Source organism: Zygotorulaspora mrakii, chromosome 3 (genome assembly GCF_013402915.1).
Source record: "Zygotorulaspora mrakii chromosome 3, complete sequence".
NCBI classification, from domain to species: domain Eukaryota; kingdom Fungi; phylum Ascomycota; class Saccharomycetes; order Saccharomycetales; family Saccharomycetaceae; genus Zygotorulaspora; species Zygotorulaspora mrakii.
Window position 1 is genome coordinate 142,379 of NC_050721.1, and position 23,797 is coordinate 166,175.

A 23,797-nucleotide genomic window follows, 5' to 3' on the forward strand; every position below is an offset into this window, starting at 1 on the left:
TCCTTTTCTTTTATTTTCTCTATGATGTTCAACTTTCGAATGTATTTTTCATGCACTACCTCAGGTGTACTTAGATAAATGAAAAAGTGATACAAGCTCATCGATTGTAGATGAACATTGAAAAAAGTGCATCAGGCAACTTGCAGGATGGTTCTGCCACGAATTGTACCGTGGGCAAATAGAGAAGAGTTGGAAGAACTACAAAAATGGTTCTATCCCGAAAGAACGGGTTCACCAAATGCTGTCGAAGGTGCTGATTGCCGATACAGGGCAATTCAAAGAGTAAAATGCTATCAGAGTAGGGGCTCACAGCATCTGCCTCATGTAATAGACGCAACTGCACAGATAAGTAGTTCAATGTTGCTGGACAAGCACAGTTCTAGCTCAGACAATGACAATTTTCCGACCAGATTGAGTTACACAATGTCACTAATTAGATTTGTAAACGGATTACTGGATCCGACACAACAATCTCAGTATGCTATTCCACTTCACACTCTAGCTCAAAAAGTCGGTGTACCGTCATTGTTCGTTGATCTCAGACACGAGGGAACACATGAAAGAGAGATGCCTAGTTTAGAAATGCTTCGTTATGTAGCAAAGCAAGCATTAGCATGGTTATGGGATAATTACTGGAACGATGATCAATTGGATGAAAGCGACGATGAAAATATTAGTGACTCAGAAGACGAACTCACTCTCGAATTGCAGCAAGGGTTTGAACTAGGTCTAAAATTAGTAGATCTTTTAGAAGAATACAGATGGGTTTGGGAAAGCAACAATATCAATTTGATAAGCAGTGAGAATTTTGTGGTGGAGGAAAAAGTAAAACCATCATCCAAGAAAGAACGAAACCTGCCACCAAATGAGCAAATCAATAATTACATCTCGAAATGTAAATCCTTGTGGATTCGATGTACTGATAAGAGTCTATTCATGGAGCGATTTTTACTTAACTTTAAGCCAACTCTTCTGCAGCTCTATATCAGGAAAATGAAAGGGTTTGATCAGGAGTTCTATTCATGGATGGCTATGGCGTTCAAAAAACAGATAGATGGCCAGCATGACGTGTTGAAGAAAAAGTTTCCCAGTTGGAAATCACTTGAAAGAAATTTACTGCTAGTTTTTATCGAATGTCTAGACCCCAACCTTGTAGCATCGCAATGGGCTAGCTGGGATAAATTATTGGAAAGAAACGTATCCTTTCTAACGCTATGGATATGCGAGTCACTAAAGTTGAAAATCGATGAGCATAAGAGTTTTCATGCGCACAAGAGGCGGAAGAAGAAGAAGCAAACAGTTGGTATTGACAAGCTTATTTGTCTGCTGGAAGAGAGAATAGCCAAGCTTCACAAGCTCTCCAGTAGTACGGACGAAAAGCTTTACGAGCTATCGTCGTCAGAAATATGTGCAGCCAACAGCACCTACCAGAACACTCTACAAAAGAATTCTCAGAAGACAAGCGACATTCTTAGTGACTTAGCCAGTCTTAAAGAGCGAATGAAATGTCATAAGCCAGGTGGACAGGACCTTGCCGACAATTTAACGGGTCCTAAGCTATGGTCACGACCAACTGACTGGAAGCCAAGGCCCTTCGGTACATTGTAAGACAGAAATATAGCTACATTTATAAGAATTGCATAATAAAATGTTCACTCAGACATCCTAGGAAGGTCTCAATGAGAGCGGTCACCGAGAGTACTAACGATGGGTTCGTAAGCGTACTCCTACCGTGGAAACTGCGAATGTTTGTCCAAATTTTCATCATCGTGAATCACTTTATTGCTTTACACAGCACATTGTCAAGAATCGCTTATCAATGCTGGTTTCAGCTTCAGCTGAAATCGCCTGGAAAGAAATAAACATGGGTTTGAAATGAATTCACATGGCTCAGTGTCTTGATCGTATATTAAAAATATACTGGCAAGAAAAGTTTCGTTGACGCAAAAGCCGCCCGAAGGCAGTTTCTGCTGAAACATGGTAGATTTCCTTGTCGTCATGGTCGAATCGGACTGGGAAAGAAGAGACACCGTTATCATCACAGCCGTTTGTCCATACCATTTCAAAAAACCTTGTATGTTTTCCCTGCGATTGTCTCACCCTTGAGACAACCAGAACCGAAACCCTTTTATGCTTTGGTTCTGCCCTTCTGAAATTTATAAAAGTGAATTGAATCTGCAACTGAAACAATGTGAAACTTGTCAAAATACATGCCTTTTTATACTTTTCGTTGTTTCGAAAATTTTTTCATGTTGGCAAAATAAGTTTTTAGGGCTTGAAAGCCGAAGTTGTGCAGCATCTTCTAAGAAATACGTGAGCAGTGATATGAAAATTTTATGACATTAGTACCTATGCGATGAGATGAGCTTGAACTAAGGAAGAAACGGTAAGAATGGCCAATTATAAGTGAGAGAGAATTGTTTGGGGCTTGATTGCAGATCATAAACGGCAGTTGTTGAATTGCTGACGGGAATGAGTGTGCTATCGAGGGAATACGTCTCGGACTCTGATGGTGAAAGTGACGCGGAGGTTGAACAAGTGTTTAGAGCACCATCGGATTACAAGAAGTGCAGACACCTGAAGAAGTTTCATAAGAAGCCAAATGAAGAGGTCTGGCTTATAAAAGTACCAGCAGGGCTGGATATTGGATCGCTGAAGAGTCTGCCGGTTGATTTGGACAGCCGTGGTGACGATAGAAGCGGGAGCTCGGTTGTGACGTTCGACGCCAATGCAAAGAAATACAGTTTAGAGGAGCAGAACGGTCTAGATTACAGCAATTTATCGCTGTTGGTACCAGACGAAAGTCGGGAGTCGCTGCGTTTGGAGCGAGGCACTGAAGGCAAGGGCAATTCTAAGAGCAAGAAAGAGAGTACAAGTGTTGCACTCGAGAGGATCTTCACAGTGAGCGAGGTTGCTAGCATACCGAATATAGATTTTTCCAAACTGAGGGTACCCCATGCTGATGTGGTCAAGGTTGAGGGTCTCAAAATGAGACATTTCCCAACGGGATACGATGCGAAGGACTACGGCGTGGAGGAGAATGAGAAAGACGATGCGGCCAAAAAGAAGCGTAAGGAATCACAATCATCGGCGCCTTCGTCACCATCAAAGAAAAAGCACAAGAAGGATAAAAAGGATAAGGTAAAATAAATTAAATCGCTGCACTATATGCTTTGCCCATTATATACAGATATGTTATTTAAAAAAATACCATTGATTGATTTTACGCCGTTTACTAATCATGCCTTATGCGAATAGTCTTTCAGGATACCAGCCATATGAGTATTGGTGATTTTACCTTTTCTTTGTCTTTTCTTCTTGGCTTCCACTCTTGTTGTTTGTCTCTTGATCGTTGCAGGATCAATACTTGCAGGTTTAAGCCCAAGATCTTGCAACTTTCTGGGTAGTTCCGCGAATTGCGGTAGTTGAACATTTTCCCACATTTTGACAAAATCTTCGTCGATACGATTCAACTCTCCACCGTTATTGTACCACACGTATCTTGGAGTTTTGTCCTTTTTTGTTCTCAGAACTAAAATTTTACTCTCGTCTTCTAGTTCATTCACTGTTTCGTCACATTGGGGCCACCCGTCTTTCAACTCCTTACACGATATACCTTTGAAAGTCACTTGAGATCTCAGCAGGTTGATCAACTCTTGCGCTGAGTGCACATCATACGTAGACATGTACTTAAATGTTCCCTTCTTAGGATCGTATTGTATCTTATCCAGTTTTTTTAATAACTCCAGGACCTTATCGTCTTTCTTCATCGACAAATAGTCCATGAGTTCGCTGACCAGAACCGGTTTACCCTTTTTCTGAATATATTCAGTTGCCCATAACAATTTTGAAGAGTCATGACTCTTAGAAATATCTGTCTGAGTGGCTTGTAGTGCTGCTGCTGCTATAGAGCCAGGCCTCACTTTCTTCATCGGCGATTCGTCATCGTCATCATCATCATCATCATTAGCATCGAGTTCTTCGACACCGTCGTCATCATCATCATCTTCATCGAGTTCTTCGACTTCTATAACTTGCTTTCCCTCCTCCTCGTTTCGTTGAGACGCTGTTCTCTTCTTTGGGCTTCCGTAAGGTGTACCATTTACATTATTACTCGTTGTCTTTGATTTCACCGGCAGGACAGGTGCTGATTTTACTTTGTTCTTGAAAGCATTTAAATTTGCTAACAATGGATCGTTGCCCCTGTTCATTATCAAACTGAAGGCGATCCAAAAGCTAATTCTCTTCACACATGCTGGTACAGATGCTTGTTAATTACCTTTTTTTTTTACGATTTATTTTTCATTTAGTCAACATGCAAAAAACTTTTATATATAAGAAGAAAAAATTTCAAGACTTTTTTTTCCGTTTACCACCACAATCTTCATTTAACTTTTTTTTAACTAAATATCATTGTGGCATTGTTTGAGATTGATCTATAGGTTCGATTGTGCTGCTTAATGTTATGTATTGAGTTATATGAATATAAGTGCTAACCACACAACGATCTCCGCAAATCTCACAAGGAAAGTAGGCGATGCCAGAGATTAATTTAGTTTTTCAGTTGCATTAGTGATTGAACTACGCATATCCATCTTTAAAACCATCGCTGTTAGAGGTTGCTTCCAGTTTACTGGTTAAGCGATCCATGAAATGGTGATGACCTAGAGTATGGGACATTTCATATATTCACTGGTTAATATTATCATATGAATTTCAATGACATTTGTGACTTTATTTCTTGTTCTTCATCATTTGCTTTTCTCAGGATTGTTTCCAATTCTTCCTGAAGGGGAGTTAGATATTTGTTCCCATCGCATGAACTGTGAATTTCCTGCAATGCGAGGTCTAGCCCTCTGATGAATTTATATTGGTATATGGAAATAGTTGGGCTATGAGTAGTTGCTTTTAACTGCACTGGTTCCCTTTCCGCGGCAAGCTTGTTCTCTACGCTCAATTTAACTATCTTGACCAGCCATTTATTTATGTCCTTCAGTTCGCCGCCATGCCCCGAGAGGACTCTCAAGGTTGTTAGAAACAGCTCTTGATTCTTACTCAACTGAAGCCCATGATTCAGCGACTCTATGGGTAATAGGTGGGCAATACCGTATAGAGATTGGTAGAGAACTACAATATCGTTACTCGTCCACATCGGTATCTGCTTGATGTAGTGCTCAATATGCTGAATTGCAGCTTCCTTGGTGTCCTTTTCGTTCATGACAGACCTCCACAATATTCTCTGTACTATTATATGAAGCCTATTATAGTTTTTGAACCATTTACTCTCGTATTCATTGCGTATACTTTTGTCCCTCTTTCTGTAATAGAGCAAAATGGATAGGTCCAACTTCTGCATATCATTGAACATCGACGCATTCTCCCACACTCTATCGAATTGCGAAAACCCCTTTGACAACATCAGTTTTGCCATCTCCTTAACCTTTAGCTTACTTGTGTACTGCAACATCATAAGCTTATTGTACAGTACTTCGGAGGTCACAGTGACATCTCTGGATCCATTAGTTTGTGCAGAATTTTCGATTGATTTCTCAACAATATTCTTAAGTTGAGTGAAAAGTATATCATAATGTGCCTCGACTCTCTTTTTCTTTGACTCAACTTCAGGTAATGTGGAGTTTAGAATCTTCAAGATTCGTTCAACATGTTTAGCATCTTCCTCCTTGCCAGCTTCATCCTCAAAGACTGTACTTCTTGCACTTGAACCACCTAGTAACGAGGATATTGAGGTTCCAGGTACCGAGCCTCTAGTCAGAAACTTCAGCGTGGCTTGCAAATCATGATTCTCGTTCTTCTTCAATAATCTCGACGCTACTTGTGAAAAAAGTCTTCTCATCACCAGGAACTAGACTAAAATCGGAATCAACCAACTTATATCACCGATAGCTATCTTGCTAGTACCTCTTTTTTTCTCTGATGGACCTCTGTTCTGTATTCGCCCTTCGGCTAACATCATGTACACAACAGCAGGAATAAGGGCAGATTACAGATTAAAGACAAATTTTAACTAAGCAATCTAAAAGCAAAACAAAACTATCGAAGACCTGCACATCAGTGAATTCAAATATTTGGTAATAATATCTACTACTATAGTTATTGTCTCGCTGCTTAGTGTGAATATCACCTTGGATCAGTAGGAATAGCTTCCCATCAGTGACCACGTTAGAAAGTGAGGTATCGCTGTGCATCGTTTGATATTGGATAGAAATTATCTTGTCGGAGCAGCTGGAACTTGATACTCCATTTGTGTTGCTATAGACTACTTCTGGGCGCAGCTAAAGTGTTCCTATTGCGATTTGAAAGTTGTCTGGTTCAAGTTGATTTATGAAGAAATTGATCAAGACGTTTTAACAATGGACGAGACCTCTGAGTATCTACCAGACAGCTTCAGTGTGGCATTAGACAATGCTGTGAGGAAATCGTGGTCCGAACCACAATGTGAAAGGGAATCATTGTTTTTACGGGAGTCACCCATGGGAACTCCAACCAACCATAGTCTTCAAGCATCATCATCTAGCTCCAATTTCTCTTCTAACAGGCCTGAATTTTCTCCTCGAGACGATAGACGTGTTGAGGACACTATTGGTTATTACCCAGTGGAGCGTCATTACTCTTTGACGGAGAATACTGATGAGTCCATCAGTGATATATTCTTGGATCTAGACTTAGGTAAGCAAGAGCTAACTGAGTCCGATGCACATATGAGGAGACCCGTACCGCTAAGGCGAAGCTCCATACAAGATGTTCAACGTGTTAGACAATTATTGAATCCTCGAAGTTCATTCTCAGGTGCCTCGTCTCAAGAGCCTCAATTAATTATCAATTCTAAGCTGGGATGGATTACGATACTACCAGACGATCACCCTGAGTTTATTACTCCAATTATCGTTTTAAACAAGTCACTACTGGCGGTAAACTCAAAGTATAAACTATACGTTTTATATGGGGGAAGCATAAATGTTGAAAAGTTGGTGAAAGCAGGGCTGGAAACGCTAAATTATCGCAGCTATCTGTCTGAGGAATTACTAGAATCTATGCACTCTAGTTCGAGATTAATCCTGTTCATTATGTTGGAAAAAATCTTTGATCTTGTATGCTATCTTTCACCCACAAGCATGGTACTGGAAAATGTAGACCAACTTTTGGACAGCAAAGAGATAGCTGAAGAGATTGATAATGATACCTGTCTATTACTGTCAAATGAACTACCCAGTACTACTGAAAATGATGAAGATATACAGGTTTTGATCTTGAGACCTAGTAGCGAAGTCGCTATGTGTATCACAGAATTTTTTACTGTCTATGGGAAAGATGAAGAAGACCGAAGAGGTAAAATTGCGTCGATGAATGATTGCGACGTTTTGAGAACTCTGTTCGACGAAACATGGGCTCATTTAACATCACGAGAATATTCTTATACATTAATGCCAAGCATAAATGAAGAAATTTCAACTTACTTCAAGATAGTAAATTTTGGGCTTTTAAAACCTTGGGCGTCTGGTGCAGGCTGTGACTCTGAAAATGCAACAAAAGCAGTCCATTCGACATTGTTCAGGCTCCTCAGGATCTGGAGAAACTTCGCCCGCTCCAGTGAGGTTGCGGATACGTAGAATGTATAGGTCGTACGTAATAAATGGTGAATTTGTTTTTTATTGTTTTTTGCAGCAAATAAGATGTTTTTACTAAATCGTTAAAAGGTAAAACAAATCAAAAAAATTCGGAACACATGAGAAGTGTACAAACGACCTCTGAAAGCATTCCACCCTGCCAGAATGGACACCCTAAAGTTCAATACAGATGTAGAAAAGAGTGTGTTCGAGGAAGTCTTCAAAGACATTCCTGAGTTAATAAAGACTAAATGTGGTGGATATGATGAACTCTACGGTTATAAGCTCAATCCTGAAGATGAGGACAAAGCGAATGTCGAGAAATACTACCGAGAGGATGTTGCTAAGGGAATAGTGTATAAGCTTTGCAAGGCTTACAAATTTGAACGGTCTGAGATTATCTCAAATTTCATTAGTATTATGAGATGGAGAGCAGATTTTAATCCTTTAAGTGCAGCCTTTCTTGAGTCCCATGACAAAGAACTGCAAGAGGTCGGTATTCTAACGTCTTACCCAGCTGAAAGTGCGAATAAGAAGATTGTTACCTGGAATTTATATGGGCAACTGGTGAAGAAAAAGCATCTTTTTGAAGATGTCGAGAAATTCTTGAGGTACAGAATTGGTTTAATGGAAAGAGGGTTACGTTTGCTAGATTTCAATGACGAATCGAACTGTTATATGACACAGGTTCATGATTATAAAGGTGTTTCTGTATTCAAGACAGATGGCGCAATCAAGAAGTGTACCAAGCAAGTAATACACATTTTTCAAAAATACTATCCGGAACTGCTTTATGCCAAATATTTTGTTAATGTTCCTAGTTTCTTCGGTTTGGTTTACGATGTTGTCAAAAAATTTGTTGATGCAGAAACCATGAAGAAATTTGTTGTTCTTAGTGATGGTGCAAAACTAGGGCGTTATTTGAAATCGTGTCCTAAAACTCCATATGGTGGTAGTGGAGAAAAGAAAACACTACAACAAGAGAATTTCACAGATGTGAGACCTACAGAGTATGGTCAATTTATCTTGGAACGCAGCAGCAACCAAGATATTGATTGACTTTGCAAGCTTATTGTAATGCATTAAAATAATTAATAGCCTAATAAATAATTGAATAATAAAAGAAGAAAGCCATCTTAATGACAATTTGAGTGTGCTCAAAAGTTGCTGAAAGTTGCTAACAAGCAGCAGCCTGAAGTTTTTTTCTCTTCCTTTCTTCCTCAAGTGCATCATATTGGAAAGCTTCCATCGGTTGCAATCCCCACCTGTTAAGCATTTCTTTATCTTCATCCCATCCGTTACACATGGTGGTTAACATCTTCTTGCCTGTGAAGATACTGTTACAGCCTGCCATAAAACATAAGAACTGTTCGGTTTCTTTCATTGTGTAGCGACCAGCAGCTAGTCTAATAATTGCTTGAGGCATAACGATCCTAGCAGTTGCGATAGTTCTGATAATTTCGTCGAAGGTCAATTTCTTGGCATTTGGTTTTGCTAGTTCTTCAGCCATTGGGGTACCTTTTATAGCAACCAGCCTATTAATTGGCAAGGATTCTGGATGTGGTGACATGTTGGATAAAGTATACAAGAAACCAATGTGGTCTTCTTCAGTTTCACCCAAACCCAAGATACCACCTGTACAAGCCTTTATACCACTTTTCTGAACATTTTTAATAGTCTCTAACCTGTCATCATATGATCTAGTTGTAATAACGTTCTTGTAATGTTCTCTTGAAGTGTCAATATTGTGGTTGTATGCTGTCAAACCTGCATCTTTAAGTTTATTGGCCTGCTCCTCATTAACCATACCCAATGTTACACAAGTCTCTAAACCCATATCGTTGACTTTACTGATCATTTCAGATATTCTATTCATAGCAGATTTTCTGCCTTTCATATCCCTCCATGCAGCACCTAGACAGAATCTCGTAGAGCCATTCTTCTTAGCCTCTTCAGCTTCCTTAATGACCTCTTCAACCTGAACCAACTTTTCTGCCTTAAGGCCTGTATCGTTACGTGAAGACTGAGAACAGTATTTACAATCCTCAGAACAGCCACCTGTCTTAATGTTCATCAAAGTACACAGTTGCACTTTTGTAGGATCTTGCCACTTCCTGTGCTGCAATTGAGCACTGTGTACCAGTTGAAGTAGTGGCGTGTGATAAATTGATGCCAGCTGTTCTTTGGTCCAAGAATTGCTAGGAGTCTCGAGGAGCAATGCGCTATCCAATACACCCTTTGTTTCCGTCGCTGCGCTTCTCATGGGCATCTCCACAGAAGCTGTCGCTGTAGCAGCAGCAGCACTCCTAATAACATTTGACTTAATCAACAGGTTTCTGCAGCTGGAAAACAATCTTATACCCATTCTGTCACTTACGTTGCCGAACTATCTTTTATATTCCTTTTGAACCATACATCTGGAGAAGTGGAAATATAAAAACTTAAGTTACTGTCTTATATAAATTAACAATCATAATCCTGCAACTTGAGCATCCAACAATTGATCATGAAAAGACACCGTAGGTAAACCTTTTTGGAAAACTTGCGAATTGGTTTTTTTATCCAAATTTTTCAGTGCATCTGACCATCTTAGTTTTTCTTAGGAGAGTCATCGTAACATGACTCTCTGACTCTGAGAAAAACTAACAGGAATTGAAGTATTCTTGCCGAAGAAAAGCGATATAGGCAGCCATAACGATGAGGTTCAAGCCTGTGAGTGAAATCATTAACCATACGCATTGCATGAGCATGATGCTAGGCATCGCACACATCATAGGCAAAATAACCACTGCACCAATAATGGACATGAACGAATAGCTTGTGCCGAATCCTAGTTTTAGTAGATGGCCTTTAGCCTGAACGATTCGGCTGATGAAGCCTTCAGTTGTTTCTGCATTTTCTTCGTCTTCGTTACTTGGCTGACTGCCTGGTTCATAATCTGAACCTGCATCAGATTCGTTATCTGGATCATCTTCTGGATCATCTTCTGGATCATCTTCTGGTACATCTTCTGGATCATCTTCTGGATCATCTTCTGGATCATCTTCTGGTACATCGCCTAGTTCATCCTCTATCTCGTCTTCTAATTCAGCCCGCGAATCATCATATGGTTCATCAATTGTGAAGCGTTCATTCTTTTGCAAAAAACCAGTCAGGCCCGTCTGCTCGACGGACGTCAGGACGCTTTCAGTTGCGATTAGTAAAACTCTAGCCTTCTTCGAAATCTTTAGTATCTGATTTAACTGCTGTTTGGTCACTTGACTAGTGGCCAGATACACTTTTTGAATTTCGTTCAGATTTCTGTGTAAATACGTGACGTAACATTGCAACATGGGTTTTAACGATTTAGTGACTATCCAATTTGTTGCTTCGAATATCGTGAACTCGTGCCTGCTCATGCGGACCTGTAAATCTGTGCTTATAGTGTGAAGCATTCTCTGCTCCTTCAGTAGATTAAATATATTGCCATACTCGGAGTTATTCAGTAGTGTCAAATGCACTATAGATTCTTCAATATCATTAACTATTGCGTCAAGTGTTTCCTCCAGAGGTTCGTTTTTGATCAGTTTTTTCCCCATGCTTGCAATTGTAAACTTGTAAAGCTCTTTTGTGGAAAAGCTGGCGTTTGAAGCATCAACTCTTCCCATCAAAGTATCGAGTTGATTAAAATCATTTATAAATTCTGTGGAGTCCTGAACTGTTTCAAATGGTTTTGCAAAAGCAAACGATAAGCAAGCAACGAGAGAGCTGTATAGTATCAACAACGATAGCATTTTTTGGTTTGTTCGTAGCATGTTGCTATTCATCAAATAAATTTATTCTTCTGCGACCTTCCTTTCCTTTATACAAACAAGATCTACTTGATTTCTCTTCATTTAATCGAAATATCGAAATAGTTGTCGATCTTACCAAGACACAAAATTCAAAGAAGTATACTACTCTTATTTCTCTGTTTTTCGTTACACTATTCTTTTTCCCTCTGCTTTTTCCTGATATCTATTTGCTGACACCTGTCAGCTTAGCGTCTGTCGCCACAGAGTATGAGAAAGAAACACGGAGTCTTGCCTAGATATATGGGCAAGCAATTTCCGAAGTGGTTTTTATGGCCTGATATTTATTGTAAAGGAAAAGCTCCTCTTACACAGTCAATTTTGGTGGTTAAGTCAACAGGCATCTTTTGTTCATGTTGATGTAAAAAAAGAAAGGTCAATTGCCGGAATCTCACCTCTTCTTCATGAAATGGACAAGAAATGAACCTAATGGTTACCTTCTAAAAACTCGAAATTTATTTTCACGCCCTTGACTTTTGACACTGAAAAGACTCTGAGGTAATTATAAGACCTGAGCGACAAAACTCCTTGGAAGCTCAATATTCTGAGAGCTGCTTTTCCGTAGCTAATTGTCAATCATACAAATGAACTGGAGTTGTCAACCAGCTGGCTTGCAAATCTACAATCTTATATCATGGACTACTTTCACTTTCGCCGAAATCATCACTGCAGGTCAACGACACAATTCTACTACGCAGTGACAGCCGTTACCCGATTATCGTTTCGAACGCGCTGAAAAAAAAATTACATGAAGTGGAAAGATACTCAAGATGGTTGATTCAAAGGCAGTGTTAATGAAAGTCCGTCACCAATTTAGCTTGCGAAAGGAGGCAAATTCTTAAGCTTTAAGGTGCAACATGTCAGCAGATCACTCCAGAGATCCTTGTCCTATAGTTATTTTGAACGATTTTGGTGGTGCTTTTGCCATGGGTGCCATCGGTGGATGCGTTTGGCATGGTATCAAGGGTTTCAGAAACTCCCCATTGGGTGAAAGAAGACTAGGTGCAATGAGTGCGATCAAAGCGCGTGCTCCGGTTGTTGGTGGTAACTTTGGTGTTTGGGGTGGCCTATTTTCAACGTTTGACTGTGCTGTCAAGGCAGTTAGGAAGAGGGAAGATCCATGGAATGCTATTATTGGTGGATTTTTCACTGGTGGTGCGTTGGCCATTAGAGGTGGCTGGAGACACACTAGAAATAGTGCAATTACCTGTGCATGTCTCCTAGGTGTTATTGAAGGAGTGGGATTAATGTTCCAAAGATATAGTGCATGGCAAGCAAAACCAATGGCCCCACCTCTACCTGAAGCTTCAGCTTCACCTCAGCCTTTGCAAGCTTGAGAGTTGAATTGCATGACTTGTATATATGAAGAGACGATTGCCGTTTTGTGTGTGATGAATATGTTTGATTAGTACATTAATTATAAAATTATTTTTTTCAATAATTAAAAAAGAACAAAGGAATGAATCGTTAGTAGAATCTCATAGCGTATATTAGTCCTCGACTATGCGTAATTTATTGAATTCTCTTGCAGTGCCCTCTTGCAAAGAAGGGTGCCTAATGTTTTTAGGTCTCTTGGGGATTCCAGATGTTGATTCCCCAGCCGAAGAAGAGAGACCGTGTAATGATCCAGGTGGATACCATTCTCCTGTAAAAGGTTGTTGAGTTATAAACGGATGCATGGCTGCCTGCTGCGGTGTCCACCTCTCTAAAGGATTTATGTTGAGAATGCCTGCTAGGAAATGCGTTAAACAATCCCTGTCGCGCATTTCTTGTTCAATGAGAATGGGATTTCCCTTAATCTTCTTCGATAGTCGATAGTGTTTTATGACTTCAGGTAAAGTAGTCCATTTGAAATACTGTTTACTAGGTTGTTCATTAGTATTATACTCTTCGTTGAATTCGTCTTCAGTTTTTATTCTATATTTTTTTGAATCATTAGTCGCTGTTCCATCCCCGTAGTCGGTCTTTTTCAAAAATTTAGTGGTATTTTTTCCCATTTCCATCATCCAGGTTGGAGGATAACCTAGACATTTAACAATTCGTGTGAGTTGGTTGAACTCGGAAGAGCCTGGGAATATTGGTATGCCTAGAAATAATTCCGCAACAATACAACCAAGAGACCACATGTCTATACTAGTTGAATAAGGTATACCTAAAATGACTTCAGGAGCACGATAAAATCTTGATTGAATATAGGTATATACAGTTCTTCTTTCTTCGCATGAGGAACCGAAATCGACAATCTTTAAGTCTGGCTTATCAGGGCAACAAAGTAGAATATTCTCTGGCTTTAAATCACAATGAACTAGTTTGCTGTCTTTCAATACGCTGAGAGAATCCAACAGTTGCGTGGTGAACGATCGTATTAAATGGATGGTTAGCCCGTGGAATTGATTCTGCTTGAGGAGTTCATACAAATTCTTGCTCAATAGCTCAAAAACCAAACAAAGGTGGTTTTTATGAACAAATGTATCATGTAACCTCAAGAAATGATGTTCATTGAGAGGATCAACCTTAGTATTCAAAAGTTCTAGAATCTTAGCTTCTGTGATGCTTTGATTCAAATACTCCGCTCTTGACTTGACAACTTTAACTGCAACCATTTCTCTAGATATCACGTTCTGACATTTAACAACTTGACCAAATGTTCCCTGGCCAAGTATATCCAGAACCAAATACTTTCTATTTTGCTCTGTTCCCAAAATATCATTTACGTACAGAATGTAATCACTGTTGATATTGTCATATCCGTTGTTATATTTGGCTTCATTCGGTTTTGTTAGAACTCTCTTTGGATTTTTTGATGTCTGGTACGAAAATTCGGGTGAACAAAGCGAGTAGGTGGTGATAAGACTTTTTGTTAATGCTATTAATGGTGAAATTGTCTTTGAGTTTAGGGAAGCACGTCTATACTGCGGGATGGGGTTCAAGTTTGGTGACAATTCTGATCGGGAACGACATTTACGCATTTGCGGAATGATAATTTGTGTAGCTACACTACTTGATTGCACTTGCACATTACCGTCTCTTCTCAATTGCTTGTATGGTGGTTGTAAAGACGTTGTTGGACTTGTGCTCGGCGGATAAGCGCTTAATCTTCTGTACGGGTATGCACCTGGGTTGCCTGTGCTCATAACAAGTGGTTTGGTTTTTGCATTGTTCGTTATTGTATTTGTAGTATTATTAGTGGTAGGATAATTCACAACGGCAACGCTTTGTCTTCTATGGGGATCCTGCCCTGTGTAAAGAGAAGATGGAACGAACCTCAAACTGTTTAATCGCTGCTGTGATTGCTGATTGTGTTGATTAGGTACAAATACACTCCTTTGTTTTAGCTGTTGCTGAGGTTGTTGCGCATTATATATATTAGGATGTTGGTTCACATCATCATATTCAAATGGATTTGGACCGGGCGCTCTAGCAGGAGGTATTATTAAACTCGATTTCCTCCTCCTGAATGCTTCACTACTCACGCTGTCCCTTGGTTGAGGCAAACCTTCTTCTATCACATTATCCAGTGGTATAGCTGCATCAGTGTGCTCTCCATTACCTCCCCAAGGGTTAACAAAATTGAACTTCACCTGAGGTTTGTATTGCTGATCTTGAAGCTGAAACTGAACTTGTTGTTGCTGCTGCTTTTGCTGAGATTGTTGCATCCGCTCGTTTTGTTGGACCGGCTGCCCCCGCTGAGCTAGTTCCCGTTGTTGCTCCTCAACTTGCACCTGCAGGTCCTGCCTCGGCAGGGATACTCCTTCTTCCCCCATAAACAGTGGATTCCACAGATCTGGTTTGTTCTGACTATCACTCTCACCATTGTAATCTTTATTGTCCGATCGCTGCATCGCAATATTCTTATTAGCGGTGTCAGCTGCTTAGCCCTTGACGGTATCACGGTGGTATCTTGTTTAAACAAAGACAATGATATACTGACAGCCTTAAATATCAAAACGCACGTTCAGGTCCCAAAAGTGCAATTCACTGGCTTTTCACTTCTCCATTTATTCTGCATTTACCATACTTCAAGACATGGCTGACGACGTTTGGGATATATCCTTGCTTGACAGATCACATTGAACGGTAGAGGATTGCACTCGAAATTTTGGGTTATAATTTGTATAAAACTCCGATAACAATATATTTTCAACCTTGATTCTTTCATCACTGCCTGATCATCAACGAGCCTCTACATTCAGTGACTTTGGTGGAGCTATAAATGGTCATTAAGTGCCTTTAATATATGGATAGATCTTAAAAAGGGCGGGTAATGGGTAATTTTGTGGATATTTAGGAATTAACGTTGACTGTGACTGAAAAATAATAATAATAGTTTGATAAAACAATTACAGTTGCGGGATAGAGAGTATTCAATTGTGCTATCTTTTTGACATTGTTGTTTGAAAGTTATAATTGCTTGCACTTTTTCGCTATAATGAATGTTTCAACCTCAACTTTTCAGACAAGCAGAAGGAGGCTGAAGAAAGTTGAAGAAGAGGAAAATGCGGGAACCTTACAACTTGGACAAGAGTTTCAATTGAGACAGGTAAACCATCAAGGTGAAGAGGAAGAGCTAATTGCTCTCAACTTAAGTGAGGCACGATTAGTGATCAAAGAGGCACTTATTGAGCGCCGAAGGGCTTTCAAAAAATCTTTGAATCAACAGAAGAAGAAAAAGAACAAAAGGAAAACCAGCAGTTCGGGATCCCATGGCCTATCCGATGGTACGGGCGAACTTGGCGACGAATCTGAAGGAGATGACGAAGACGATGTAGATGATGACGAGGGCGACTTCATGAATACAGAGACTCGTGAAAAAGAATTGGAATCGTTGGATGCATTACTTGAACAAACTACAGGAGGTGCTAATAAAGATTTAAAGAATACAATGGAATACTTGACCAATTTTTCTCGGTTTAGAGATCAGGAAACTGTCAGTGCAGTAATACAGTTACTGAAAAGTGTAGGTCTTCATCCCTTTGAGGTAGCACAATTAGGATCACTAGCGTGTGATACAGCAGATGAAGCAAAAACTCTAATTCCAAGCTTAAATAATAAAATTTCGGACGAAGAATTGGAAAGAATTCTCAAAGAATTATCAAACCTGGAAACACTGTACTAATCAGATTTTCAAGAAAAATTTGCCGCTTCCATTTTTCCACCACCTCATCAAACAACTATTAGGTGAAATATCTATGTTACTCTCGTCATCGGAGTTACATTGACATCTTTGTTGTAATTTTAAATAATACGCACTAGGGCATGTAGTAAATGGAACATGGGTGTAGCCCAGCTCATCAAAATGTATTATCTCATCACGATTCAACAGTAACGACACTCCTATACTGTGTACGGGCGCATCTCCCCATCTTTCATAGTAAAATCCACCTTTTGAATCTAAGTATTCAAAAAAGCGTCTGTATCTTTCACCTCTGAAAAAATTCAAGTCTCCAACTTCAAAGTTCGACCAAAAGTGACACAAATTATAATCTGAATTGGAATTGACAATAGGTCCATATTTTCCAATCATAGAGCAATCTGTCACGAATTTGTAGGAATTATTCTCCATGTCAATGTCATCCTTATTTTCTTCCATGTATTCTTCAATAGCATCCCATAACGTTGGAATCGTATCTTCGTATTCATGTAGACTAATCACGAACCCATATTTTTTGTTCTTTTCTCTCATCACCTTGAAGGGATCGTACGGGAAGTCGCAAAAATATTCAACATCGGGTTCCACTCGAAAGTAGTAGTCGTAACTATCTAAAATTTTCTGTCTAAAGAAGTATCCAGAATTGAATCGGCACATATTTCTGTATGATTTTGAGCCACCATAGAGAACACCTTTATCTTCTAGTAGCTGTAAGCCTCTCTCGAATCGTTTTTCATCTATCCATGTCGGACGGTCCCAATCTTCGGGAGGAATTAGAGCATACTGAGTTTTGCCACTTGCCATTGCAGTTGTAGCTTCGATGAACTCGTTGTCAAACGGAACATCATTCAGAAACGTCCAATCGTAATGATAATCTTGATTAAATCTGTCTTCTAGGGATCTCATTGATCGTAGAGCGCCAGCGATTTCCCAATTTCTTACAAGCATCAATAGTGTGGCATTTTCCTTCTGCGTGTGAATTTCACTTTCATGATCAAGGGCATTATCGTCATATGTGTTGGTAGAGAGTTTCAATGGTTTTATTAAATTTCTTCCTCGATCAAAATCATACTTTGTGGTAGCGCCCCTTGACCTTTTCATATAGTACCCGTCCAAGCTATGCCTTTTGTAGCAGCTTCTCCCTGCTTGCAAAAGTGATTGCAGTTTGAGAATAGAAACTACCCCCAATAAAGCACCCAAAATAAGGTAAGCTCTTCTCATGAAGTTACTGCATGAATCATGTACATATTGTCATTAAAGCTCCTCTATATAAGAGTTCTGAGTCTTGCGTGTAAGTTTTCAAAAGGCCATCGCATCATACATGTATGGTGGTGCACTGATGTTAACTTCAACACTACCAAGTGTTGTTAAGAGAATGGCATAACTAAAGAACAGCGACGGTCGGAAGTGGCCGAGTCTTAACGGAGTTCTATTATTACATCTACTTAAGTTTTATATTTTCGCTATCATCTTCTTCAGGTGTTGACATATTTTTCTCGTATACAGGTAAACTTGGACTATTTGTTGTCTTGACAAATATCGAGCATATTCCTCCTTTTATGGTGCCACCTTGAGGTTTTTTAGATTTATCTGTTAGGAAACTGATAATGTCACGGATATTTCCCAACATTTCTGGTACCGTGGTTTTATTCACTTGACCGATCCTGACGCTCAAACAATTGTCATTATTCGGAACATATGACGTGTTTTTACATATGCTTCGTAATTGAGCTCTGACATATAGGGGATCACAAACATCTATAGTTTTCTTACCTTTAACTACCATTTCTCTCGACATCTTCATCGCGTAGGGCAGCTTTTTGTTACCTCGATAGAACTTTTGGCCCAGTATATCAGGCAGTAGATGAAGAACTCTGAAATCTGCGACTATTAGATCAAATTCTTTGTACAGTTGAGTAATTTTGATACCTCTAAATCTTCTCTTTAAGGATTTTAAACCAATAATCTCCTTGAAGAGCTCAGATGTTGCTGCGTCTTTCGTCAAAGCGTCGCGGTAGACGTTAGAAGGATCTTTTGTTATAAGTAGCGTCCGGAAATCTTTTGGTTTATTCAGTTTGCAAGATGTCAATGGAATGATTCGAGGAATACTATCCTTCTGAGCGCCCATTTTCTTATTTGTACTGATGATCATATGGATATTTTTATCCTTTTGTAAATTTGAATCAGTTTTACAGTGCTCGAGAAGGGCACCTAAAGCTTTTCCTGCAGTTCCATCCCTGTCTATTTGGAGATCAACGGTCATTGAGGAGAAGCGAAATGACTAGACCTTATAGCTATGTAGTTTGTATTCACTTTGGCTTCTTATTCACATCATGAAATTTTTGAATTGAAAAACGCGATGAGCACAGCACAAAAAGAAAAATACAAAGTAAGCTGGTAGAATCACTAACGAAGAAAAAAGGTATAACCGTCAAGAGACTGTCAAATTTAAATATTCAAGGAAACTTTGTAGTTTAAAAGTAAATATATTTCAATCTCATATGGAGATTGGGAACATAAAAAGTATGAAAATAAACAGAAAGAGCAAGGACTGGAACGATTAAATGGATAATACTCCAGCACTAACTATTAAATCCAGTTTAAAACAATTCAGCAATGTTAGCTGGTAATTCCTCAATTTGAGTAGAGTAGAACTTTTCGACTTCTCTCATAGCACCAACATCTTCATTTGTAACAAAGTTGATAGCAACACCCTTTCTACCAAAACGACCACCTCTACCAATTCTGTGAATATAATTTTCTTTATTAGTTGGAAGATCGTAGTTGATAACCAAGGAAACTTGTTGGACATCAATACCTCTGGCCAACAAATCGGTGGAAATCAAAATTCTGGAAGAACCACTTCTGAACTCCTTCATGATGACATCTCTTTCTTGTTGTGGTAGGTCGGAATAGATAGAAGAAACAGTGAAGTTATCAGCCTTCAATTTCTGAGTTAGTTCTTCAACCTTTCTTCTGGTGTTACAGAAAATAACAGCTTGGGTAACAGAGATGGAGTCGTACAAATCAGTCAAACAGTCATATTTGAATTGTTCTTCTTCAACGTTGATGTAAAATTGTTGAATACCTTCCAAGGTTAATTCGTCTTTCTTGACCAATATTCTGACTGGGTTTCTCATGAATTTAGTAGTAACTTCCAAGACATCATTTGGCATGGTAGCAGATAGAAGAACGACTTGAGTAGTTGGTGGTAATAATGTGAAAATTTGATAAATTTGCTCTTTGAAGCCAGAAGACAACATTTCATCTGCTTCATCCAAGATGAACATCTTAATGTGATCGGTTCTGAATTTACGTCTTTGAATATTGTCAAAGACACGACCTGGGGTACCAACGACAATTTGAGCATCTCTCAAACCTTCAGCATCTTCTTGGAAAGAAGTACCACCAATACAGGCATGAACTTTAACATCCATGTGGAAAGCCAAAGCAATGACAACCTTTTGGATTTGCAAAGCTAATTCTCTGGTTGGTGCCAAGATCAAAGCTTGTGGATATTTCAAAGTCGCATCAATTCTTTGTAAAGCGGCGATAGAGAAAGTACCAGTCTTACCGGTACCAGATTGGGCTTGGGCCAAAACATCGTTACCTTCAACGATTGGCAAAATAGCACGTTGTTGAATAGCAGATGGCTCTTCGAAACCGTAACCAAAAACACCTCTCAATAGCTCATTGTTCAAGTTCATATCATCGAACTTGTAAACGACTTTGTCATAGTTGGTTAGAATTTGTGATTCTTCAACTTCAGTAATTCCTTCTGCAGACATATTGGGTAGTAGTTTTAATATATCTGGGTACTCTACTAGGATAATCGAACCTATATAAAAAAAACCCTCAATAACTAATAGTTTAAATGGTAAAAGATCGAAAACTATGTAATCAAATTGTTAAATTTACCTCTACGACACACCCAAAGGTGACCTTTGATGCGTTTCCCAAGCAATGTGGACTAGCAGCTTCATCGACACTATTGGATCAAAAAAAATTTTCAGTCATTTGATACGCACATACACATCGTCTTTAGTGATGATAATATCACCTCTGCTTAAGCAACTACTTTGATGTTATACACTGAGGTTTGAAGCCACCGTAGGAGCCTACACTCCTATGCTACATGAGGGGCTTCAATGCAATGGAAATAGATTTCATTATACAATGATTCTGATGCACTATTCGAGTCATGAACCTCAAGTTCACTCGGGGAACGATCTTTCAACTTTTGCGCGATAATTGGTGTCTTCCCAATCGAATAAACGTGTCGGCAATGCTTCTTCCTGATCGCCTCTGATGTGGGCGAGTTCCTGCTCGATAGCGGAGCTCTTTGGGGGCGAGTTATCTAGCAGCACGACGCCTGAATTGGTGATTGGTGCCTTACCTTCGTGAGATAGGTCACGGCTGGCATTTTCAGTACCATTATTTTGATGGAAAAGGTTTGTTTCTTCTGGAAAAGTACGTTCTGCAACGTCCGAAGGCCTTACGCATTCAGGTTGTGAGACTGTTTTCTGACTCGATACTCTTTCGGTATTTTCTGAGTTTTGTTTGATGACGACATCTTTTGCGGCTGAATCGCTGTCGATATTGACTATTCCAGACTTGACAATTTCCTCAGGGAAACTGCGCTCTGGTTCAGAGTAATGAATATGATCACCTTGCTCCTCATGATCTGTACCACTTGGTTTAGTTTGATTGAGAGGAAATTCTAGCTGCCTTGGGAATGTACGTTCTGACATATCGTTGGCGATAACTGAAATACCTGAAATACCTGAAATACCTGAAACACTTCGATCACCTGCGGCAACTGGCTGGGAATTGCCTCGTGATTTTTCAGTTGACTGCACTCTTTTATAATCTTGTTGGTAATTTGTCGGAGGCTCCCAGGCTCTCTCTTCGGGCTTTTCCTGAACACTCATTTCTTCGAAGCATTTCGTCAACTGGTACTCTCTTTGAAATTCTTTGTACACGTTATACCACCGCGTAGAGTATCCATTAACGTTGGTCTGTGACCAACCTTTCCATGGTTTATTTTCGCCTACAAAATGCACTAATTTAATTTGTGGCTCAAAATACTTCATAGCTGGCGAACTTTGGTACCCATAGTTGGGCATTGTTACATTATAGAGAAATGGTAGGCGTACCCACTGGTTACCATTAACGACAGGATCGATGCCACTTGGGAGGCAACAAGGGTTAAAAAACTGGTTGAAGATGCCTTGATCTGCACCATCAATAGAAATGTGATCAGATATAAACGTTTGTAATTGTACCGCTAGTTCCTTGTCGGGGACTAAAACCAATACCCCAGTATTAAACATGTCAGGCCACCCAATATCGGGAGATCCAACTATTTGTGAGCTGGTTTGGTGTGGAATAACATCAAAAATATTGATAAAGTTGCTATTCAGCGGCAATGTATCAGCATCGAGATAAAGAACTTTATCAAATTGCGTCAGCTCCCACAAACGCGACTTTATAAGAGAAGCAGCCAGCTCAGGCCTTTGTAGCAATGACAGATTTGATGAGTTTTGAGAAATACAAAATGCTTCATCCGCCAAGGGGTCCACTTCAATAATTTCATCAAACAACTGGCACAAAATTCTCCTCGACAGTTCACTCAAATCTGCCTCATACAGAAGTTTAGTCACTACCAAGCAGATCTTTATGGATCTCCCATCTCCGAAAAGTTTGTGCAACTGATGACCTAGCGTAAATACCCCTGGCAAATAATCAGTGGAATACAGCAATGTTGCAATACCCAGTCTTGGTGACATAAATTTAAAACACAAGTCTGGCGGGGTTCAACGAGAATGAAAAGGGGTTTAGAATCACTTATCAGCACCAGCTCTGCTGTTCAACGGAATTAATTACTTTGTACAACATTTTCCTACTCTCCGCGAAGCGATATCTTGTGGGGTTTCTTCAGATAACCTCCCAGATGCATAACACAGAAGTAAGATATAAACAGATTCAAAGAATCAATTATAAAACAAGTGCAAATGTCGGAATTCTGACTACTGCAATGCTTTGGAAAAGAAGTATATATTAGTTCTGTTTTTCTTTTTCTTATGGTTTTAAAAAACGTACCTAGTTTTAAGCTATAAATTTAGATGTAAAAAGAATAATATGCTATATTCTTAGCTTAACGGGAGTAAGACCAGACGTTCTTCAATAAACCGTCGTTTTGAGCCAAACGATTCAAAGAGTCGTCACTTTCACCTCTAGCTCTGACGTAACCGGACAAAGCGTAGGTAATGTATTCACCTGGGATGGCGCGACCTTCTTCATCAACCTTGGCGATGTTGATTTGAACAGAGGCATGGTCCTTGGCCTTGATGATTCTGTTAGTTGCAGAACATTTTCTTGGAACGTAAAGTTCGACCTATTTAGAAAACAACTATTTGTTAGTAACTCCAATCACATTCACAAAACATAGAGACTGAGACACTCTCGCATTGAGAGTAAAAGGCCGACACGAGCGCATCGGGAAGTCCCCACGTACCTAATTTCATCATCATACGGTCCGTATCCGATCTCTTTTATCTCTTCTGGCACTGGTCTTCCTATGGGCGTGCTTTCCTTGTTGGCTCTTAGAGCAGCATAGTATTTTCCTCACAGACGCTTCCAAAGAACCCTTTCATAATTCTGATCCCAATCCTAGCTCCGGGACAGGTTCCAATTCTGATCTTCCTCCTGCTGTATTTCCAACTCTCCTCGCTCTTCCATTTCCCAGTCTCCCACTTCTGCACGTAGTTTTATTCACATACTAATTGGCCCTTATCGTTTTCCATCTTGGTTTATTGATACACGTATTATTCTCGAAGCACTAATTGAACAGAATCTCTCTTAACTACTACGCATCTTCCAAAAACTGGTATAGTACTTTCCCCATCTTCATCACTAATTCACCAAGATTCAATTCACATTTCCAACCTTCCATCTGCAACGGTATAGTGCTAGCTTACGGTGTGGCATCGGTGGCTTTCCAGGCTGGCAGGAGGCATCCAAAGGAGATGAGGCCAAAGAAGCGACACAGTGCGCGACAAGAAAAAAATGGAAAGAGAAGTGAGAAGTACAGGGTGCACAGATGCAACAGTGAAATTTCAAAATGACTAGGGTGTACAGATGCTAATAAAAACAGTCCCACATCAGCAACGACGAATGGCAAAATAGCTTGG

General features: G+C 39.6%; 16 protein-coding genes across 16 annotated transcripts; 6 read left to right on the plus strand and 10 right to left on the minus strand.

Moving 5' to 3' along the window:
• Nucleotides 1-147: 147 nt before the first annotated feature.
• LAS1 (rRNA-processing protein LAS1) lies at nucleotides 148-1,608 on the plus strand (the record flags this gene model as incomplete). The annotated part of the gene is made up of 1 exon (XM_037287552.1): nucleotides 148-1,608. The coding sequence occupies one exon, from the start codon at nucleotides 148-150 to the stop codon at nucleotides 1,606-1,608; it is 1,461 nt and encodes a 486-aa protein (XP_037143447.1).
• Nucleotides 1,609-2,472: 864 nt separating this feature from the next.
• RPA34 (DNA-directed RNA polymerase I subunit RPA34) lies at nucleotides 2,473-3,150 on the plus strand (the record flags this gene model as incomplete). The annotated part of the gene is made up of 1 exon (XM_037287553.1): nucleotides 2,473-3,150. The coding sequence occupies one exon, from the start codon at nucleotides 2,473-2,475 to the stop codon at nucleotides 3,148-3,150; it is 678 nt and encodes a 225-aa protein (XP_037143448.1).
• An 89-nt stretch (nucleotides 3,151-3,239) lies between these two features.
• On the minus strand, nucleotides 3,240-4,211 carry TFA2 (transcription factor TFIIE subunit TFA2; the record flags this gene model as incomplete). The annotated part of the gene is made up of 1 exon (XM_037287554.1): nucleotides 3,240-4,211. The coding sequence occupies one exon, from the start codon at nucleotides 4,209-4,211 to the stop codon at nucleotides 3,240-3,242; it is 972 nt and encodes a 323-aa protein (XP_037143449.1).
• Nucleotides 4,212-4,705: 494 nt separating this feature from the next.
• Nucleotides 4,706-5,854, minus strand: SMT1 (Smt1p; the record flags this gene model as incomplete). Its single annotated transcript, XM_037287555.1, has 1 exon — nucleotides 4,706-5,854. One exon carries the CDS (start codon nucleotides 5,852-5,854, stop codon nucleotides 4,706-4,708), a length of 1,149 nt encoding a protein of 382 aa, XP_037143450.1.
• A 517-nt stretch (nucleotides 5,855-6,371) lies between these two features.
• On the plus strand, nucleotides 6,372-7,628 carry IDS2 (Ids2p; the record flags this gene model as incomplete). Its single annotated transcript, XM_037287556.1, has 1 exon — nucleotides 6,372-7,628. The coding sequence occupies one exon, from the start codon at nucleotides 6,372-6,374 to the stop codon at nucleotides 7,626-7,628; it is 1,257 nt and encodes a 418-aa protein (XP_037143451.1).
• Nucleotides 7,629-7,790: 162 nt separating this feature from the next.
• Nucleotides 7,791-8,684, plus strand: SFH5 (Sfh5p; the record flags this gene model as incomplete). Its single annotated transcript, XM_037287557.1, has 1 exon — nucleotides 7,791-8,684. One exon carries the CDS (start codon nucleotides 7,791-7,793, stop codon nucleotides 8,682-8,684), a length of 894 nt encoding a protein of 297 aa, XP_037143452.1.
• Nucleotides 8,685-8,802: 118 nt separating this feature from the next.
• BIO2 (biotin synthase) lies at nucleotides 8,803-9,990 on the minus strand (the record flags this gene model as incomplete). Its single annotated transcript, XM_037287558.1, has 1 exon — nucleotides 8,803-9,990. The coding sequence occupies one exon, from the start codon at nucleotides 9,988-9,990 to the stop codon at nucleotides 8,803-8,805; it is 1,188 nt and encodes a 395-aa protein (XP_037143453.1).
• Nucleotides 9,991-10,267: 277 nt separating this feature from the next.
• HG535_0C00750 (uncharacterized protein) lies at nucleotides 10,268-11,431 on the minus strand (the record flags this gene model as incomplete). Its single annotated transcript, XM_037287559.1, has 1 exon — nucleotides 10,268-11,431. One exon carries the CDS (start codon nucleotides 11,429-11,431, stop codon nucleotides 10,268-10,270), a length of 1,164 nt encoding a protein of 387 aa, XP_037143454.1.
• An 881-nt stretch (nucleotides 11,432-12,312) lies between these two features.
• On the plus strand, nucleotides 12,313-12,792 carry TIM17 (protein transporter TIM17; the record flags this gene model as incomplete). Its single annotated transcript, XM_037287560.1, has 1 exon — nucleotides 12,313-12,792. The coding sequence occupies one exon, from the start codon at nucleotides 12,313-12,315 to the stop codon at nucleotides 12,790-12,792; it is 480 nt and encodes a 159-aa protein (XP_037143455.1).
• Nucleotides 12,793-12,945: 153 nt separating this feature from the next.
• YAK1 (serine/threonine protein kinase YAK1) lies at nucleotides 12,946-15,297 on the minus strand (the record flags this gene model as incomplete). Its single annotated transcript, XM_037287561.1, has 1 exon — nucleotides 12,946-15,297. One exon carries the CDS (start codon nucleotides 15,295-15,297, stop codon nucleotides 12,946-12,948), a length of 2,352 nt encoding a protein of 783 aa, XP_037143456.1.
• A 587-nt stretch (nucleotides 15,298-15,884) lies between these two features.
• Nucleotides 15,885-16,571, plus strand: RPB4 (DNA-directed RNA polymerase II subunit RPB4; the record flags this gene model as incomplete). Its single annotated transcript, XM_037287562.1, has 1 exon — nucleotides 15,885-16,571. The coding sequence occupies one exon, from the start codon at nucleotides 15,885-15,887 to the stop codon at nucleotides 16,569-16,571; it is 687 nt and encodes a 228-aa protein (XP_037143457.1).
• YUR1 (mannosyltransferase YUR1) lies at nucleotides 16,572-17,825 on the minus strand (the record flags this gene model as incomplete). The annotated part of the gene is made up of 1 exon (XM_037287563.1): nucleotides 16,572-17,825. One exon carries the CDS (start codon nucleotides 17,823-17,825, stop codon nucleotides 16,572-16,574), a length of 1,254 nt encoding a protein of 417 aa, XP_037143458.1.
• A 220-nt stretch (nucleotides 17,826-18,045) lies between these two features.
• UTP30 (Utp30p) lies at nucleotides 18,046-18,867 on the minus strand (the record flags this gene model as incomplete). The annotated part of the gene is made up of 1 exon (XM_037287564.1): nucleotides 18,046-18,867. One exon carries the CDS (start codon nucleotides 18,865-18,867, stop codon nucleotides 18,046-18,048), a length of 822 nt encoding a protein of 273 aa, XP_037143459.1.
• A 337-nt stretch (nucleotides 18,868-19,204) lies between these two features.
• Nucleotides 19,205-20,392, minus strand: HG535_0C00810 (uncharacterized protein; the record flags this gene model as incomplete). Its single annotated transcript, XM_037287565.1, has 1 exon — nucleotides 19,205-20,392. The coding sequence occupies one exon, from the start codon at nucleotides 20,390-20,392 to the stop codon at nucleotides 19,205-19,207; it is 1,188 nt and encodes a 395-aa protein (XP_037143460.1).
• Nucleotides 20,393-20,818: 426 nt separating this feature from the next.
• Nucleotides 20,819-22,393, minus strand: HG535_0C00820 (glycosyltransferase family 8 protein; the record flags this gene model as incomplete). The annotated part of the gene is made up of 1 exon (XM_037287566.1): nucleotides 20,819-22,393. The coding sequence occupies one exon, from the start codon at nucleotides 22,391-22,393 to the stop codon at nucleotides 20,819-20,821; it is 1,575 nt and encodes a 524-aa protein (XP_037143461.1).
• Nucleotides 22,394-22,761: 368 nt separating this feature from the next.
• Nucleotides 22,762-23,410, minus strand: HG535_0C00830 (40S ribosomal protein eS21; the record flags this gene model as incomplete). Its single annotated transcript, XM_037287567.1, has 2 exons — nucleotides 22,762-23,001; nucleotides 23,387-23,410. 2 exons carry the CDS (start codon nucleotides 23,408-23,410, stop codon nucleotides 22,762-22,764), a joined length of 264 nt encoding a protein of 87 aa, XP_037143462.1.
• Between the last annotated feature and the right edge of the window lie 387 nt (nucleotides 23,411-23,797).